General features: G+C 34.5%; 1 protein-coding gene and 1 pseudogene across 5 annotated transcripts in view; one reads left to right on the forward strand and one right to left on the reverse strand.

Moving 5' to 3' along the window:
- LOC137219884 (membrane cofactor protein-like) overlaps positions 1 to 21274 on the reverse strand; it is a 54206-nt gene that overhangs the window by 17801 nt on the left and 15131 nt on the right. For 4 of the 5 annotated variants that reach the window (XM_067729113.1, XM_067729114.1, XM_067729116.1 and 1 more), the window contains exons 2-8: positions 20060 to 20248; positions 19621 to 19723; positions 12623 to 12708; positions 11594 to 11791; positions 831 to 1013; positions 397 to 441; positions 241 to 285 (exon numbers count right to left, since the gene is read on the reverse strand). In XM_067729113.1, the coding sequence (XP_067585214.1) occupies positions 241 to 285; positions 397 to 441; positions 831 to 1013; positions 11594 to 11791; positions 12623 to 12708; positions 19621 to 19723; positions 20060 to 20248 (849 nt within the window). The remainder of the gene's footprint in view (positions 1 to 240; positions 286 to 396; positions 442 to 830; positions 1014 to 11593; positions 11792 to 12622; positions 12709 to 19620; positions 19724 to 20059; positions 20249 to 21274) is intronic. The other variant, XM_067729117.1, reaches the window with a different exon arrangement.
- Positions 15038 to 15573, forward strand: LOC137219018 (ubiquitin-ribosomal protein eL40 fusion protein-like; annotated as a pseudogene).

The following is a 21274-nucleotide window of genomic DNA, read 5'->3' on the forward strand; positions in this document are numbered from 1 at the left end:
TTACATGTAAGTAAACATGCTTAAAGTTTACTTAACTTGCCACCTGCTTATATCTGCAGACTACTGCAAATAATTTTAAAGTCACTAAATGTAACAACTAAAATGGCTGTTAATATGTTCTTCTCCATTTCATTCCTAAAACTGATGAATGAGTGTAAATCATAGGAATTTAAAAGATTTTGAAAAAAATCACAAGGAATGTAAAGGATTTTGAAATATATAAGCAGGAAGTTACTAGACCTGAGTCACTGGAAATTGGAGGTTGGGAACTGGGAGGAGCTGACACTGGAAAACAAAAAAAATGTAGATTGGATCAAACACTTGCGAGTTACTGCTAGTATTTTCACCAAGAATCTGAAAGACTTTTGAAAAAATATATGCAGGTAGTTACTAAACCTGAGGCACTGGAAATTGTAGGCTGGGTACTAGGAGTAGTTGACTCTGGAAAACAAAATAATGTAGACTGAATAAAAAACTTGGGCATTATTATTTTCTTTTCATTAATATGAATTATGCCTTTCACTCTTATTTAGGTAAAACTTCCTATGCTTCAATTTACTCTGAAAAATGATTGCTATTCATTTTTACATGTAAAAAATGTCAAACAAGAGAAATTTATATACATGTGTGATGTACATGAAATGCTAAGACCCTATAATGACATCCAAAATCACAACAGCAGATTTCTTTGTAAATTTGAAGTCATACAACTATCACAGAAATGAATGCAAGACAGTTAAATATGAAAATTGTTTCTTTTCTATTATTCTGTATCATTGATATTTAATGTCAAAGAAAAAAAAAACAAAGGAAAATGACAATATTTATACCTTTAATACATGTTGGTATCTCAGGCTCCCAAGTACTGTTCGCACCACAGACAATTGTGTTGCTGCCATTAAGCTTAAAACCCTCAATGCATCTATATACAATCGTTGCTTTGTAGTAAAATTTTGTTCCACGTCCTGAGACTATCATTCCATTTTCAACGTATGGATAGGCACATTTGACCACTGAAAAATTGAGAAATTCCAGAGTTAATGGAAAGCTGCTTTCACATAGGACCAGAAAAACTAGTGCAAAGTAATAATTTCCAGTGGAAAGAAAGAGGAAAGGAATGAAAAGATGTTAATTGGAAAAAAAAAAAAAAAGACTGCGCATTTGAATTCCAGGGAACAGATCTGGAGTAGTCTAATAACCTTTTCCCACCTAAAACAGACTGTCATTATAGTTTATTTGCTTCCCTACATTTTCTTTCCATTATTGACAAGTTTTGAGAAAGGTCTGAGTACCAGACACAAATTCAGGGTAAGTTCAAAAGAAACTTTCAATGCTCTTTAGCTCTAGGATTTTTTTAAGATCATGCTGACACTAACTGCGGTACCCTGCTTTTTAAGAAAGGCAGCAAAAACTTTTCTTAGAAGGTAATATCTGAGCTCAAATTTAAAAGTTGAAAAGAAGCTAGCCATGCCAAGATATGAAAAAGAAAGTTCTCAGGTGACAACAACACAGAGGAACTGGGATGTTCAAGAAGTACAAAGGCCAGCGGAGTTAGGGGAGTGTTTTCCAAACATTCTGGACTGTAACCCAGAGATCAAGAAATACATTTTACATTGTAAACCAGTATATAAACAAACAGGCCTGAGATAATGTTAAAAGTTAATACTTAGCCCTCACACCAGTGTACTCTGATATTTCCCATTCTACTCTACTTCTTAAAAAGTAAAATACTCATCCTGACCCTCTAGGATTCACGATCCATTAATGGGTTTGGCAGAATTTGGGAAAAAACAAAATCAAGAAACACTGGGCTGGGCAGTGAGTTCAAGAGAATGTCTTATGAGATTAAATCTGAGTAATAGATGAGGGCCAGATAATACACTGCCTTTTAAACCAGAAGAGTGTCCTTTCTCCTTTCTTTTGGGTCTGAATTTCCATCAGGTATTATTTCTCTTCAGCCAGGAGAACTTCCTTATCAATTCTTATAGTCCAGGTTGGCTAATGACAAATTCTCTTAGCTTTTGTTTATCTGAAACTGTTTTTATTTCACCTTCAGTTCTGAAAGATTTCTCTTTGACAGAGAATTCTAGGCTAACTGTTTTTTCTTTCAGCACATTAGCAGAAACTATTGTCTTGTAGTTTCAACAGTTCCTTAACAAAAGTCAGCTGTCATGTCATTCTTACTTTGGGGTGAGGAGAGAGAGGATGTAATATGTTTGTGTTTTGTTTTTTGTTTTTCCCTCTCACTGGCTACTTTTTCTTTTGTTTTCAGTAGTTTTACCATGTTGTGTTTAGTTTAGTGGCAGTTTCTTGGTAAATTTTTGAAATTTATTCTGCTACGGTCAGTGAATTTCCCAGACCTGTGGGGTTGTTGTTTTGGATCAAATTTAGATAATTTTTGGCCAGTATTTATTGAAATTATTTTCTACATTTTTCTCTCTCCTCTCTTCTGAAACTCCAGTTACATGTATGTTTGACTCTTTGCTTTTTCTCCCAAATGTCTTTCTCTCTGTTTCTTATTTTAATCTTTCTTTTCAAATCATGGTGGATTTCTATTGCTCTGTCACTGATATTTTTCACTGTTGGGCCAATATGCTCTTAATTGTACCTAATGATTTTCTTCTAAGTTAGGTTTACTACTAGATAACAAAGTACATACAGTAAATCTCACCCTTTTAAGTGTACAGCTGTATTCGTTTTGACCAATTCAAATAACCATGTAATTACCTGCACAATAACAAAAGTTCCATTATCTCCAAATACTTCCTTATGCCACTTTGTAATCAACCCTCCCCAACTTTCGACCACCTTATCCAACCAGCCAACCACTAATCTGTTTTCTGTCCCTATAATGTTGCTTTTCCAGCATGTCATAATGGGATCACAGCCTCTGAGTATGGCTTATTTCACTTAGCATAATGCATTTGAGATTCATTCCTGCTGTTGCATGATTCAGGAGTTCATTTCTTTTTATTGCAGAGTATTACTCCATTGTATGGATGTGGTATAGGCTGCTCATCCATTACCAGATGAAGGACATGTGGGCTAATTCCAGTGTGGAATGATTATGACTAATGCTGCTGTGAATATTCTCATGCAGGTTTCTATATAAACATACCTTTTTACTTATGTTGCTGAGTTGTATGGTAAATGTATATTTAACCTTATAAGGAATTGCCAAATTGTGTTCCATAATGTTCATACCACTTTGCATTCTTACCAGCAATGTATTAGAGCTCCAATTGCTCCATATACTTGCCAGTTAATGGTATTGTTAGTTTTTAGGTTTTTTTTTAATTTCAGCCATTCTAATAGCTGTTTAGTGATACCTCACTATGGTATTAAATTCCATTCTGTAATTACTAATGATATCAAGCAACTTTTCATGTACTTTTTTGGCATACATATGTCTTCTTTGGTGAAACAAATCTATTCAAATATGTTGCCCATCTTAGAAAACATTGGGTTCTTTTCTTATTGTGTTTTGAGAGTTACTTATATATTGTATACAAGTCCCTTAGCAGATATGTATTTTGCAAATATTTTCTCCCAGTCTGTGGCTCATTTTATTCATTCTTTGAACAGTGTAGTTGAAGCAGAAGTTTTGAGTTTTTAATAAGTCCAATTAATATTTTTTCTTTAAAGAAGAAGGATCATGCTTTTAGCATTGATTTAAGAAATCTTTGGCTAAGGCAGAAATATTTTCTACGTTTTCTAGTAAAAGCCTTATGGTTTTAGGTTTTACATTTAAGTCTTTGGTTCATTGTAAGTAAATGTTTGTCTATGTTGCTAACATAGGTTGAGGTGCTTTCTTTTTTCTGTGCATAATGTATATCGAATTGAGCCTGTAAATTTACCATTTTTCCAATGAATTGTTTGTATATCTGTGATGAAATCAAGTGGACATATTTGAAAGGGTCTATTTCTGGATACTTATTCTGTTCCACTGCTCTACATGGCTATCCTTTCACCAATACCACACTGTCTTGATTATATTCCTTACAGCATGGTTTATAAGAAGTCTTGACATCAGGTAGAACAAGACATCTATAATTTTTTTTCAAATTTATATTGACTATTCTAGTTCTTTTATCTTTCTAAATAAATTGTAGAGCCTGTTTCTCAAGTTCTGCTGGGATTTTATGGGATTGTGTTGAATTTAAAGATCAATTACTGACATCTTTATTATATTGTGTCTTCTAATCCATGACCACTGAATTTTCTCTATGTATTAAGGTCTTCTTTAATTTCTTCTATAAGTGTTTAGTTGCTTTTACCATTTAAATATTTCACATACATTGCTAGATTTATATGCAAGTATTTCATGTTTTGGAGCTGGTATAAACAGTACTTGAAAATTTTCAATTTCTAATGGTGTTTTACTAGTTTATAGATATACCGTCGATTTCTGAATGTTGATCGTGTATCTTGCAACCTTGCTAAAACTTCAGCCATTCAAGTTTTCTACAAAAGCAATCGTCATAAGTGAATGAAGTCTATTTTATTTCTTACTCTCCAATATGTATGCCTTATTGTACTGTCTAGGAACTCCAATGCAATGCCGAATAGACATCCTTATCTTGTTCCACTTTAAGTAAAAATAAACTACTCTTTTACTATTAAGTATAATGTTAGCTGGGGAATTTTTTTTTTTTTTTTTTTTGCGGAGCACAGGCTCTGGACGCGCAGGCTCGGTGGCCATGGCTCACGGGCCCAGCTGCTCCGCGGCATGTGGGATCTTCCTGTACCGGGGCACGAACCCGTGCCCCCTGCATCGGCAGGCGGACTCTCAACCACTGTGCCACCAGGGAAGCCCCAGCTGGGGAACTTTTATAGGTGCCTTTTGTCAGCTTCAGGTAGTTCCCTTATATCCTTATTTGCTGAGTTTTATAATGAAAAGATGATAAATTCTGTCATATACTCTTTTTTCTTTTACATCTATTAAGGTGATCACGTGTGGTTTTATTTTGTTTTTGTTTTTTGGCACATGCTAGAAGATTTAATCTTTAAAATAAACATTAAGTTAGGCATTCTATTTGCAGGAGAAACTGACATTCAAAGAAGTTAAATAACTTACAGAGCTAATGGGAAGTGGAGACAGAATTGTCCAATATATTCAAGGGAAGGTTTGTCTAAGCAAATGGCTCTGGGCTCAAATAAGGGAGGATATGCAGCATACTCTAAGCTCTCATTAGTTCTCTTTTTTTTTTTAAATTTTATTTATTCATTTTTTTTATACAGCAGGTTCTAATTACTTATCTATTTTATACATATTAGTGTACACATGTCAATCCCAATCTCCCAATTCATCACACCACACCGCCCGCCTCCCCCCAACTTTTCCCCCTTTGTGTCCATACTTTTGTTTTTTACATCTGTGTTTCTATTTCTGCCTTGCAAACCAGTCCATCTGTACCATTTTTCTAGATTCCACATATATGCGTTAATATATGATATTTGTTTTTCTCTTTCTGACTTACTTCACTCTGTATGACAGTCTCTAGGTCCATCCACGTCTCTACAAATGACCCAACTTCACCCCTTTTTATGGCTGAGTAATATTCCACTGTATATATGTACCACCTCTTCTTTATCCATTCATCTGTTGATGGACATTTAGGTTGCTTCCATGACCTGGCTATTGTAAACAGTGCTGCAATGAACATCGGGGTGCATGTGTCTTTTTGGTTTTGCTTGAATTTTATTTTATTTTGTTTTTATACAGCAGGTTCTTATTAGTCATCAATTTTATACACATCAGTGTATACATGTCAATCCCAATCGCCCAATTCATCATACCTCCACCCCCACCCCCTGCTGCTTTCCCCCCTTTGTGTCCATACGTTTGTTCTCTAAATCTGTGTCTATTTCTGCCCTGCAAACCAGTTCATCTGTACCATTTTTCCAGGTTCCACATATATGCGTTAATATGTGATATGTTTTTCTCTTTCTGACTTACTTCACTCTGTATAACAGTCTCTAGATTCATCCACGTCTCTGCAAATGACCCCATTTCGTTCCTTTTTATGGCTGAGTAATATTTCATTGTATATATGTACCACATCTTCTTTATCCATTCATCTGTCAATGGACATTTAGGTTGCTTCCATGACCTGGCTATTGTAAATAGTGCTGCAATGAACATTGGGGTGCATGCGTCTTTTTGAATTAGGGTTTTCTCTGGGTATATGCTCAGTAGTGGGATTGCTGGGTCATATGGTAATTCTATTTTTAGCTTTTTAAGGAACCTCCATACTGTTCTCCATAGTGGCTGTATCAATTTACATTCCTACCAACAGTGCAAGAGGGTTCCCTTTTCTCCACACCCTCTCCAGCATTTGTTGTTTGTAGATTTTCTGATGATGACCATTCTAACTGGTGTGAGGTGATACCTCACTGCAGTTTTGATTTGCATTTCTCTAATAATTAGCAATGTTGAGCAGCTTTTCATGTGCCTTTTGTCCATCTGTATGTCTTCTTTGGAGAAATGTCTATTTAGGTCTCCTGCCCATTTTTTGATTGGGTTGTTTTTTTAATATTGAGCTGCATGAGCTGTTTATATATTTTGGGGATTAATACTTTGTCCGTTGATTCATCTGCAACTATTTCCTCCATTCTGAGGGTTGTCTTTTTGTCTTTTTTATAGTTTCCTTTGTTGTGCAAAAGCTTTTAACTTTCATTAGGTCCCATTTGTTTATTTTTGGTTTTATTTCCATTTCTCTAGGAGGTGGTCAAAAAAGATCTTGCTATGATTTATGTCAGAGTGTTCTTCCTATGTTTTCCTCTAAGAGTTTTATAGTGCCTGGTCATACATTTAGGCCTTTAATCCATTTTGAGTTTATTTTGTGTACGTTAGGGAGTGTTCTAATTTCATTGTTTTACATGTAGGTGGCCAGTTTTCCTAGCATCACTTATTGAAGAGACTGTCTTTTCTCCGTTGTATATCCTTGCCTCCTTTGTCATAGATTAGCTGACCATAGATGTGTGAGTTTATCTCAGGGCTTTCTATCCTGTTCCATTGATCTATACTTCTGTTTTTTATGCCAGTACCATATTGTCTTGATTACTATAACTTTGTAGTATACTCTGAAGTCAGGGAGTCTGATTCCTCCAGGTCCATTTTTTTCCCTCAAGATTGCTTCGGCTATTCAGGGACTTTTGTTTCTCCATACAAATTTTAAGCTTTTTTGTTCTAGTTCTCTAAAAAATGTCATTGGTAATTTGATAGGGATTGCATTGAATCTGTAGATGGCTTTCAGTAGTATAGTCATTTTCACAATTTGATTCTTCCAATCCAAGAACTTGGTGTATCTCTCCATCTGTGTCACCTTTGATTTCTTTCATCAGTGTCTTATAGTTTTCTGAGTACAGGTCTTTTACCTCCTTAGGTAGGTTTATTCCTAGTTATTTTATTCTTTTTGTTGCACATGTGAATGGAATTGTTTCCTTAATTTCTCTTTCTGATCTTTCGTTGTTCGTGTATAGGAATGCAAGAGTGTTTTTTTTTTTCTTCTTCAAAGTTTCTTGATATGGTAAATTGCACTGATTAATTTTCAAATTTGAATCGTCCATGAACTCATGGAATAAATCCTACTTAATTACGATGTATTATTTTTTATAGGCAAGGATTTGATTTATTAATATTTTAAGAAGTTTTAGTTCTATGCCCATTTTGGATATTGTCTGTAATTTTCTTGCAATGTTTCTGTCTGGTTTTGGTATCAGAGCAATGCTGTCCTCATGAAATGAGTTAAGAAGTATTCCTATCTCTTTAGTTTTCTTGAAAACTTTGTGTAGGGCTACTACTATTTATTCCTTAAATGTTTGGTATAATTCCCCAGTGAGGACATGGGCCTGCAGTACACTTCATGAGAAGGTTTTTTATAATTTTTTATTGAAGTATAGGTGATTTACAATATTGTGTTAGTTTCAGGTATACAGCATAGTGATTTGTTGTTTGGTTATTCTTTAGATTATATTCCATTACAGGTTATTACAAGATATTGGATACAATTCCCTGTGCTATATAGCAAATACTTGTTGCTTTTTTATTTTACGTATAGTAGTTTGTATCTGTTAATCCCATGCCCCTAATTTGTTGCCCCCCTCCTTTTTCCCTTTGGTAATCATAAGTTTGTTTTCTACATCTGTGAGTCTGTTTCTGTTTTGTATATAGAATCATTTGTATTATTTTTTTTGATTCCACATACAGCTGATATCATATAGTATTTGTCTTTCTGTCTTACTTACTTCACTAAGCATAAAATTCTCTATGTCCATCCATGTTGCTAAAATGTAACTATTTTATTCTTTTTTTAACGCTAAGTAATATGCCAATACACACACATACAGACACACAGACACACAGACACACAGACACACAGACACACACACACACACACACACACACACACACAAAACATCTTCTTAATCCAATCACCTGTTGATGGGTACCTGGGTTACTTCTATGTCTTGGCTATTGTAAATAGTGTTGCTATGAACATTGGGAGTGCATGTTCCTTTTTGAATTAGAGTTTTCGCTTTTTCCAGACATATACCCAGGAGTGGGATTACTGGATCATAGCTCTATTTTTAGTTTTTTAAGTAACCTCCAGACTGTCTTCTTTACTGGCTGCATCACTTTACATTCCCACCAACAGTGCAAGAGGGTGCCCTTTTCTCCACACCCTCTCCAACATTTATTATTTATAGACTTTTTGATGACAGCCATTCTGACCAGTGGTAACACCTTGTGGTTTGGATTTGCACTTCTCTAATAATTAGTGATGTTGAGCATCTTTTCATATACACGTAGGCAATCTGTATGTCTTCTTTAGAGAAACGTCTATTTAGGTCTTCTACCCATTTTTTGATTGTATTGTTTGTTTTTTTAATATTGAGTTGTATGAGCTGTTTGTGTACTCTGGATATTAACCTCTTGTCATTTGCATCATTTGCAAATATTTTCTCTCATTCCATAGGTTGTCTTTTGGTTTTGTTGATGGTTTCCTTTGCTGTGCAGAAGCTTTTAAGTTTGATTAGGTCCCATTTGTTTACTCTTGCTTTTGTTTCTTTTGCCTTGGGAAGCTGACCTAAGAAAATATTGCTACAACTTTTGTCAGAGTGTTTTGCCTGTGTTTTACGGTGTCATGTCTTACATTTAGGCCTTTACACAATTTGAGTTTATTTTTGTATATGGTGTGAGGGAATGTTCTAATTTCATTGTATTACATGTAGCTGTCCAGCTTTCATAAGACCATTTGTTGAAGAGACTGTCTTTTCTCCATTGTATATTCTTGCCTCCTTTGTTGTAGATTAATCGACCATAGGTGCATGGGTTTATTTCTGGGTTCTCTACTCTGTTCCATTGAACTACAATGGAGTAGGTTCTCTACTCCATTGATCTACATGTCTGTTTTTGTGCCAATACCATGCTGCTTTGATTACTGTACCTCTGTAGTATAGTCTAAAGTCAAGGAAGGGTTATATCTTGAGCTTTCTTCTGTTTTCTCAGTATTGCTTTGGCACTTCTGGCTCTTTTATGGTTCCATATAAATTTTAGGATTATTTGTTCTAGTTCTGTGAACAATGTCACAGGTATTTTTATAAGCATTGCATTAAATCTGTAGATTGGTTTGGGTAGTATGGCCATTTTAGCAATATTAATTCTTCCAATCCAAGAGCACAGTATATTTTTTCCATTTCTCTGAATCATGTTCAGATTCCTTTATCAATGTTTTATAGTTTTCAGTGTATAGGTCTTTCACTTCATTGGTTAAGTCTATTCCTAGGTTCTTTTGTTTGTTTTTAGATGCAATTTTAAATGGAATTTTTTTTTTAACTTATTCTTTCTGACATTTCATTATTAGGGTAAAGAAACACAACAGATTTCTGTATATTCATCGTGTATTCTCTTACCTTGCTGAATTCATATATTAGTTCCAATAGTTTTTTATAGAGTAGCATTCTCTATATAGAGTATTATGTCATCTGTAAATAGTGACAGTTTTACTTACTCCTTTCTATTTTGGATAGCTTTTATTTTTTTTTCTTTTCTGACTTCCAACACTATGTTGAATAGAAGTCATGAGAGTGGGCATACTTGTCTTGCTCCTGAATTTCAGGAAGGCTTTCAGCTTCTGACCTTTGAGTATTATGTTGGCTGTGGGTTTGTCATAAATCACCTTTATTATGTTGAGGTATGTTCCTGCTATACCCACCTCCATGAAGGTTTTTATCATGAATGGATGTTGAATTTTGTCAAATGCTATTTATGCATTTGACAAAATTTCCTTCTGCACAAGGATGGTTCAACATACAGAAATCAATCAATGTGATATACCACAATAACAAAAGGAAAGACAAAATCTACATGCAAGAAGGTTTAAGTTGTCAAATTTACAGGCATAAAGTTGTTTGTTTTATTCCCTTACTGTTCTTTAAATGTCTGCAGTATATGTGGTGACCTCCTCTTTTTCACTCTTGATACTGGTTATTTGTATCTTCTGTTTTCCTGTCAAACTACCTATAGGTTTATCCAATTTATCAATCTTCTCCAAGAAGCAGGTATTGATTTGATTCTCTCTATATTATTTCTCTTTTCAATATCATTGATTTTTTTCTCTGTCTTTATTATTTCCTATTGGGGTTTAAGTTGCTCTTTTTTTTTAGTTCCTTATGGTAGAAGTTCAGATTATTGATTTGAGACTTTTCTTTTTCCAATATAAGTATTTCATGGTTTAAATATCCTTCTAAGCAATGCTTTTGCTGTATCCCACAAGTTCTGATATTTTGATATGCTGTGTTTCATTTTTATTATATTCGAAGCACTTTCTAATTTCCCTTGTTAGTACTTTGTCTTTGATTCATTTATTAGTTGTAAGTGTCTGCATAATTTTCAAATATTTGGGGATATTCTAGATTTATGTTTTGATTTCTACATCCATCCCAGTTTGATCAGATAATGTACTCTAAATGATTTCAATTATTTGAAATTTGTTAAAAATTATCTTATTGCCTAGAATATGGTATTAGAGAATGTTCCATGTTCACTTGAGAAGAGTAAATATTTTGCTATTATTCAGTGGACCCTTTCTTTCAAGAGTAAAAATCCCTCCAGTGTCTCCCTGCTTCTGATCATGCTCTAATGCCTTAAACATTGTTTTTAAGTAAGATTTGCCCAGAGTTTATAAATCATATCTGTGAGACAATTAATCTTTTACAATTTACACTATGATTTCCTGTAGCCAAAACTGTCAGACTTCTTGTAATACAAGATAACACTTTCTTATGTTTAAGAAAGTGTGTGTTGAATTTTTTGATGCTTTTCATGGAAAAAAAGTCCTAACTCATGCATATACACAGTAGTTTACAATGTATAAATTGGAATGCCAAGAACCTGTGGGGTGAGAGGGGGGAAGCTCTACAAGTAGAAGTATTTTATACTTGATTTGACCGATATTAAATTAAATTAGAAACCAATTAAATAGGAGGATCAAGCACATATGGCTGTTTTTACTGTAAGTAAAACAATTTACAAAGCGTTTCTACAGTATTTACAAATTAAGAAGGAAATAAATGGAAATATTATTACCTTTACACTGAGGAGGGTCACTACTCCATTTGTCATTTCCAATACAAACAAGCTTGCTCTCTCCAACAAGTGAATATTGATCTGTTCCATTTGAAGCATCACAACTATAAGTTACTACTTCATTGTATTCAAATATATCCTTGTGGCTATTTGTGTATTTTCCATTTAGAATTTTTTCAGGTGGTTTACACAAAATCTCTTAGAAAGGGAAAAAAATAAGACATAAAAGGAAAGGTAAAAGATTAAACAGCAATTAGTAAAGATATATGAATTGCCTTCAATAAATTAACATATGATTTCTACAAGCTAGTTGTGAATCCAATATCCATTTAGAAGGTTTCTATGAGAAAATGTATTATCCTAAATTCAAACTATTAATTTAGAAGTGAATTATTTAAAATAAAACTAATTTTCTTAAATAACTACATTAAAAATCTATATGAAACATATTTATTTATCTGCAAGGCCATACTAAGTTTTGTTCTCATCATAAGAGATGTTGACAATTTAATGGTATGATATAATTATGATTAAAAACAGAACTCAGTGCTGGTTGAGAAACACTTCATAATTTATAAATATATCTATTCACTAAATCAGTTCTTCACATTGATACCAAGTATTATTGTCATTTTTCACTTTCATCCTTACAAGTGTATGGTGAAATTTTCCAGAGGCTATAAATTGTGTGATTTTGCAAGACACTGAATCCAGATGTCTTCCTTTAAGCCAGATATTGAAGAAATTTGCAAAAATGTAAAACAATGCCACCATTTGTTTTGGAAATTTTTGATTTTTCATAGAAGTATGTTGTATATACTAACAGGTATTGTGCTTGCTCTTCTTAAAAATGAATAATAATTATTTTAAAAACTTTTCAGTTTTAATTCCAATATAATAATAGCAAAAGATATAACCCACATAAAGAAAAGTTCATTGGTATCTATGTTAATTTAAAAGCATAAAGGGGTCCTGAGGCCCAAAGTTTGAGAACTGCTCCTCTATATTCTAAAGAGAGAATATACTTACTTTCACACGTTGGAGGATTATCACTCCAGTCCACAGTACTTCCAGAAATGTCACAGTATAGAATACTTGGTCCAATTAAGAAATAACTAAATGAGAAAAGAAAAGTTACTATGTTCTTTAGTAGTTACAAGATGGACATAATAGTGAAAACAATTTTATATGGTTGTCTTCCTGCACTATAGTAATTTGAGGGAGAAGTTCCTTAAACAAAATATAATGTAAGTGCTAACTAAATATGCAACTTAATTAAATAGAGTTTCTGCATGTGAACACACATTGGCCCACAGAAAAATGTCTAAATGACTCTGTCATGTTGTCAGTGTAGCCCCTCCGCTATCTCTGGCAAATGCATCACACGTTCACTTCTCTACCCTTTTGCTCACACCATTCTGCTCAGTAAGGACTGAGCAGACAGGTCAGGCCCTAGAGCTTGCCTGCCTGGATTCAAGTTCCAGCTCTAAGACTGACTTATTTGAGCTTGGGCAAGCCCCTTAGGCAAGGTTCTCTTGCTCAGTTTCCTCATCTATGAAAAGGGGGGTAACACTACATACCTCATAGGACTGTTCTGAGGATTGGATGAGTTAGCATCTGGCACGTAGTGAGTACTAGGTAAGTTTTAGCTTTTTTAAACATTCTTTAGATAATATTCTTTAGATTCTTTATTAATATTCAGAATACAGGCATACCTCATCTTACTGCTCTTCACTTTATTAAGTTTTTAACAAACTGAAGGTGTGTGGCAACCCTGCATCAAACAAGTCTATTTGTGCCATTTTCCCCAAAACGTTTGCTCACTTCATGTCTCTGTGTCACATTTTGGTAAATCTCACATATTTCAAACTTTATTCCTATTATTATACTTGTTATAGTGATCTGTGATCAATGTCTTTAATGTTACTACTATGCCTCTGAGGCTCAGATTATGGTTAGCATTTTTCTGGTAATATAGTAGTTTTAAATTAAGGTATATACATTTTTTTAGACATAATTCTATTGCACACTTACCAGACTACAGTATAGTATAAATGTATGTAAAAAACTCATTTGATTTGCTTTATTGCAGTGGTGTGTAAAGGAACCTGCGATATCTCCAAGATATGCCTGTATCTTTCTAGTAGTAGTTCAGGAATACTACTCAATGAAGTATTCTCCAATTATTTAAATTCATAATACACTCTTCTCCTTCTGGACTCTCACTGTAACGATCATGAATGATTCTATCTATTTGGTGCTTTTCATTTACTATTTTGCTCTGATGCCTCTCTATATATTCTGTTTCTCAAGAGGGCTACAACTTCCTTGATTCTACATCTTAAACTTTTGGTGCCTAGTAGCCTCTTCTAAATGTTCCAGCGGAACATTCACTGGATATTCTGCTATTTTTACTTAATCAAGTTAAAAATACTCAGTGTAACTGCCTGTACCCACTTCCAGAGGACTTTTCCCTAAAGGCTAATTCATTGATTCTAGATTATAATGCATTAGGAGAGGATTCTGGGATGATGGCAAAATAAGTGGCAACAGAAATCTGTCTCCACACCTTGATGATGACACTGACAGAATCTGCCTGATATCACTATTTTGGAAGTCTAGAATCTGTCCATGGCTTGCAATTACTAGGAGAAGACTTAGGTAAATTAACTTGCTTTGAGTCAATTTTAGCTCTTAGCACAGTGGCAGCTACCTATCCCCCCCCACCCAGCTGGCATCTGTACACGTGTTGCTAGAGCAGCTTATAAGTAGCCTGTGGGAGCTAGGGTGGGCAAAAAGGAATCTGCCCTCCAAGTATCAGGGATTTGTGTTCTTATCACTGCTGCTTCTGATCACAGAGAAGCAGAAAAAGAGGTGGGCAGCCTTTGTTGTTGTCACACCTCCCCCAACTTTTTCAAGCTCCTTCAACACTGGACAAATGATATCCAAGGGATTTAAAATCCAGCATCCTTTGCCCCTCCCCTTCACTTTTACTTTTTTTCCACTAACAGGAGCCAGACATTAAACACTAGGACATTCAAAAATAACTGCCATGTGGAAAAAAATTAGAAAATGATTCCGCCTGCCCAGAGAAAGGCTCAGAAAAAACCTGAGATGACCTTCAAGTTTATATGTCAGGCTGCTCCTCAGCACAGAGACACCATACAACAATCAAAAAACCAAACCAAAACAAAACAAAAAAAACCATAAAACAGTAAGCTCTAGGTAGTGGGCAGAATCTGATTTCCAGAGTTACCACATTATTAGATTCAAATATTGATTCAACAAAAAAGTTGTAAGGCATACAAAGAAACGGGAAAGGAAAAGTATGGCTCATACAGTGGAAAAATACATGAACAGAATTTTTTTCTGAAGGAGACCTCATGACAAATCTATCAAAGACTTTAAATGTCTTGTGAAGGCACTCTCAATGGAAATTAACGGATGCCAGTTCTGCCACCCCATTTTTCTTCAGTGAAGCAGCCAAACAGCAGACACAGAGAAGCCAATGAAGAAGCCAAACAGCAGACCTTTGTGAAGACCCTGACGGGCAAGACCATCACTCTTGAGGTCAAACTCAGTGTCACCACTGAGAATGTCAAAGCCAAAATCAAAGACACTGAGGACATCCTGCCTCACCAACAGAGTCTGATTTTTGCAGACAAACAGCTGAGGATGGCCGTACTCTCTCAGACTATAATATCCAGAAAGAATCCACCCTACACTTGGTGCTTCACCTGCAGGGTGGTATCATCAAGTCTTCCCTCTGCCAGCTTTCCCAGAAGTACAACTGCAACAAAATGATCTGCTGCAGGTGTTATGCTCACCTGCACACCAGTGCTGTCAACGGCCACAAGAAGAAGTGTGGCCAAACCAACAACCTGTGCCCCAAGAAGAAGGTCAGGTACATCCTCTCCACTGGCTCTTCTTTTGCCCACAGGGTTGCCCCCTGCCTAAGCCCTGCCCTGGAGCCTCAGTAAAATTTGAAAGAAATAACTGGGATAAAGATGCACAAAGAACTAAAGGAAGAAATGTAGAAAGTCAAGAGAACAATATGTGAACAAAATGGAAATATCAATAGGAGCTAGAAAAGCTAAAAAGAATCCAAAAGTAAATTCTGGAGTTGAAAAGTACATTAATGGAAATGAAAAAGTCACTGGAAGAATTAAAGGCATATTTGAGAAGAAAAAAGAATTAGTGAAATTGAGATAGGGTAGTGGAAATTATTGACTCTAAGAAACAGAAAGAAAAAAGATTGAAGAAAAGTGAACAAAGCCTAAGGGATCTGTGGGACACCAACAAATACACTGTGGGACTCTCAGAAGGAGAAGATAGAGCAAAAGGGACAGAGAGAATACTTGAAGAAGTAATGGCTGAAAACTTCCCAAATTTGATAAAAGAAACAAATATGCCAAAAGCTTAAAATTCTCCAAAAGCTTAAAATTCTCCAAAAGCTTAAAATTCTGAGTGCAGGTCTCTTTGTATTCATCTTACTAAGATACATGATAATCAGACTTTCAAAGGACAAAGAATGCTGAAAGCTGCATGAGAGAAGTGAATCATCACATACAAGGGATACTAATTAAGATTTGTCATTAGAAACTCAGAGACCAGAAGACCGTGGATTGATACAAAGTGCTAAAAGAAAAAAAGTCCTCTGTTTTCTTATTTATCTTCTGTCTAGTTGTTCTATCCATTATTGTGAGCGAGGTCTTGCAGTCTCCAACTATTATGTCGAAATGCTTATTATGTAGAAATGCATATTTCTCCCTTCAATTCTGTCATTGTTTGTTTTGGTTTGGTTTGGTTTTTTTGGCCGCCCTGTGAGGCTTGTGGGATCTTAGTTCCCCAACCAGGGATTGAACCCGCGCCCCCTACAGTAGAAGTGCAGAGTCCTAACCACTGGACCGCCAGGGAATTCCCATGTACAATGTTCAATGTAAAATAATTCCCATGGTAACCACAAACAATATAACTATAGAATATACACAAAAGGAAATGAGAAAGGAATTTAAACATTTCACTACAAAAATCAACTACACACTAAAGAAAACAATAATGCAGGAAATGAGGGACTAGAAAAAAGCTATAAAGCATATAGAAAACAAGTAGCACAATGATAGAAATAAATCCCTCCTCGTCAATAATTATATTAAGTGTAGATGGAATAAACTCTCCAATCAAAAGACAGAGATTGGCAGAATGGATAAAAACACATGATCCAACTATATGTTGTCTACAAGAGACTCACTTGACATTCAAAGACACAAATGCGGTGAAAATGAAAGGCTGGAAAAAGATATTTCTCACAAATAGTAACCAAAAGACAGTAGAGTAGCTATACTAAAATCTGACAAAATAGACTTTAAATGAAAAAGGTTACAAGAAACAAAGAAGTAAATTTTATATTAATAAGGATTCAGTACTGAAGATATAACAATTATCAACATTTATGTACCTAATGACAGGCTATCAAAATATATGAAGCAAAAAATGACAGAATTGAAAGGAGAAATATGCATTTCTACATAATAAGCATTTCTACATAATAGTTGGAGACTGCAATACCTCGCTCACAATAATGAATAGAACAACTAGACAGAAGATAAATAAGGAAACAGAGGACTTCAACAGCACAGTAAAACAACCTGATCTCACAGATATATACAAAGCATTCTACCCAACAACAACAGAATACACAGTCTTTTCAAGAGCATGTGGGACTTTTCCAGGATAGACCATATGTTAGGTGACAAATTAATGTTATTCAAAACATAATTATTTAATAAATAATTAATAATATAATTGTTTTATGCCACAAATTAATATTAATAATAGATTTTAAAAGCCAGATATCATAAAAAGTATATTCTCTGACCACAATAGGATGAATTTAAAAATCAACATCAAAAGGAAAACTGGAAAATTCATAAAATTATGAAAATTAAACAATATGCTTTTGAACAACCAATGGCTCAAAGAAGAAATCAGGGCAATTAGAACATACTTTGACATGAATGGAAATGAAAACATAACATACTAAAACTTATGGGATTCGGCAAGAGCAGTGCTAAGGGGGAAATTTATAGCTATAAATGTTTACGTTAAGAAACGATAGCTCTGAAAAAACAAACTAAGTGTACAATTTAAGGAACCAGAAAAAGATAAACCCAAAGTTAGCAGAAGGAAGCAAATAATAAAGATTAGAACAGACATAAACAACAACAACAAAAAGAGCGAAACAAGAGAGAATATCAATGAAACTAAAAGTTGGTTCTTCAAAAAATGCGACAAAAGTGACAAACCCTTAGATTGACTAAAACAAAGAGATTAGACTCAAATTACTAAAATCAGAAATGAAAGCAGGAACATCACTATAGATTTGACAGAAAAAAAACTATTATGAGAGTACTATGAACAATTTTATGCCACAAATGGATAAACTAGATATAATGGACAAATTCCTAGAAACACAAAACCTACCAAGAGTTAATTACAAAAACAGATAATCTGAATAGATCTGTAACTAGTAAGGAGATTGAATCAGTAATCAAAATTCTCCCAATTAAGAAAAATCCTGGATCTGATGGTTTCATTGGTGATTTCTACCAAACATTTAAAGAAGTAATACCAATCCTTCTCAAACTTTTCCAAAAACCTGAAAAGGAGGGAAGTCTTCCAAACCCATTCTGAGACAAGCATTACGGTGATAGCAAAATTCAATAAAGGTACTACAAGAAAAGAAAGCTAGAGACCACTATCCCTTAAGAACACTGATGCAAACAACCTCAACACAATACTAGCAAACAATTTAGCAGCATTTTAAAAGGATTAAACATCATGACCAAGTGGGAATTATTCCTAGAATGCAAGAGATGGCTCAACACATAAAAATCAATCAATGTAATATGCAACATCAAAAGAATGAAAGGGAAAAAAAACCACATGGTCACCTCAATTGAGGCAGAAAAAGCATTTGATAAAATTCAGTATTTTTCATAAGAAAAATACTTAACAAACTAGAAACAGAAGGAAACTGCCTTAAGATAATAAACTCCATACATGAAAATCCAACAGCAAACATCATGCTCAGTGGTTAAAATCTGGAACAGATCAGAACAGGCATGAACAACTGCTTTTACCACTTTTATTCAACGTGGTACTAGAAGTTCTAGTCAGAGCAATTAAGCAAGAAAAAGAAATATAGTTCTAACTTGGAAAGAAAGAAGTAAAATTATCACGGTTCGCAGAGGATATGATCTTCTACATAAAAAACCCTAAAGATTACACACACACACACACACACACACACACACACACAGTAAAAACTAATAAATAAACTCAGTAAACTACCAGGATACATAGACAATATTTAAAAACCAGTTGTGTTTCCATAGCATATTACATTTACCTTTTAAATTCACATTTTTTATAAATGTTGAGTATCCCTAACATATGCTATTAAAAGAGCCCTGTAAAACAAAGACTATTATTAAATCCTCAGTACCACTTTTTGAGATGCTTCACTCCTTTGTAGTAGTTTTAAAAATAAGGTTTTCCAATTAAGAGATCTTGATCAACATTATTGTCTAAGCTTACCAGGTCACTTTTGTTCTTGTGACATCTTACAGATTACTTTGATATAAGAATATCTTCAGTTGGCAACTCTACCCCCCAGTTCCATAAACCTATTTCACCTCTGAGAACTGACCATTTTAAATAGGGTGCATTGTGTTGTCAAGGATAAAGTCACCATGATTAACACATTTTTAATGCTTATGAGAGGTTTATTAATACATATACTAAGTATTACAGAATTTTACTTTCCTTCAATTTAAATTTCTTTCTACTAGTTACACATCTTTTCAGTCTCCATAAAAAGCCCAAGAGTTATTTGGCTACAGTACAACTTGTCACACAGAAAGCAAAATTAAATCAACTTTGTGGGAATGTTTAAGAAGAGAGGCAAAATGAAAATGGATTTAGTAACATATAACATTATTTCCTCTAAGGAGCATCCTACTTACCCAACATTACAAACATAATGAGCCTCTGAGCCAAACAGAATACTTCCATTTGGGTAGTCTACTTGGCCATTTGTGGGATCCCCTAGGTTAGGACACTGTTTTCCTAAAAGGAAAATTTCAAATTCGTTGTTTTATACCAGTTTCAAAACAGATTTGAATCAAATTCAATATTCTACATTGCTCACTTGAATTCATGGGAATATTATTATCTTTTATTATTTGCTTTCTTTAACTATTATAACATCAAAGAAGATTCACATTTACCCAGGCAACCAATTGTGGAAAAAAATGTTCCCTGGAGAGTTTTCAAAGCCTGAATGCACTGCTGTCTAAAACCTACCCATTTCAGTCGTAAAATATGAACCCTAAAATGTGTGAAAAATCTCTAGAGCAATAAAAAAGTTTTTTGAATTAAAAAAAAAAAGTTTTGTTTACTTACTTGTACAGGCCTCCTGGAGAAGTGACCACATACCATCATCCTGACAAACAGCAGAGGTAGGAACAGGAGGACGCTTGGGCTGGTAACCTGGGCGACATTCATACTGTACACTCTCCCCAGGGCTATAACTGGGTTTAGGGACACCCAGGAGCCGCATAGATTCATACCTTGGTGGCTCACCACAGGCATCTAGGTATAAGAGAATAAGAGCATAAAAATATTTTATCTCATTCACCAGCCAGGGACTGTGGCCTGGCATCAGGTAGGTAGTACAGAATAAATGGAAAGGTTCTCAGCAAGATTTTAAATGACTGTCCCATGCTTTTACCCAACTGGTGGTGTATGTGCCTTACTTACATTAAATAACAACCTATTAACTTTTGGTTTGTTAGGGAATAAGATGAATTTTTATTCAAGAGTAAATTAAAGAGATAGCATCAATGTTTTTAGTTTTGAAATATAAATACATTTTAAGTATGTATCCTTCCCCACTTTTTTCTAAATTCATTTCAAAACTCACCTCTCCTCTAAGAAGTCTCCTACAGTATACAGCACTCTGTTCAGATTACTCTTCCATAGTTTGAAACACAAGCATATGATCACTTGTCATTTCAGGCTCAGTTTCCTCTCAGAAGGCAAGGTCCTAGAGGGCAGTGATCATATGCCTTCTTTCTCTACTACACTCTGTACTCAGTTGGTACTCAAGACATGCTATGGTAAGAGATCAATATAAAATATGCCTTGTAAGATTCATAAATCAAAATAATTATGGACCGAAGTATTTCAAAAAATAATACTCAGTTTCATTTGTTTCCTATTAGTGAATTGAGCATTTTAAAAGTGGTGAATAGACACCATGTAAATATCAAAATGTACTATCTGAAAAGCATTACATGAAAAAACAACTTGCTCTCTTTGACATTACTTTAAATATAATTTAACTTTCCTTCACAGATCAACGGATTGCTCATTCCTCAGAAGCTCCCTGAGGTAGCTGTTTGGGTTGTTTATCCAATATATTCCAACAGTAAAGCTATTATATTGTTATGCTTTTATAATTTTGTACTTCTGGGATTTTTTGGGGGGGTGTTGAGGGAAGGAGTTTTTTACTCCCTAGAATAATGTCATTTCTACCTCAGCAAGCCCTCTTGCTTTATTTTTTTTGCTTTTTTTTTTTTTTTTTGCGGTACGCGGGCCTCTCACTGCTGTGGCCTC

The sequence above is a fragment of the Pseudorca crassidens genome, chromosome 2 (assembly GCF_039906515.1).
Source record: "Pseudorca crassidens isolate mPseCra1 chromosome 2, mPseCra1.hap1, whole genome shotgun sequence".
Taxonomy (NCBI): Eukaryota; Metazoa; Chordata; class Mammalia; order Artiodactyla; family Delphinidae; genus Pseudorca; species Pseudorca crassidens.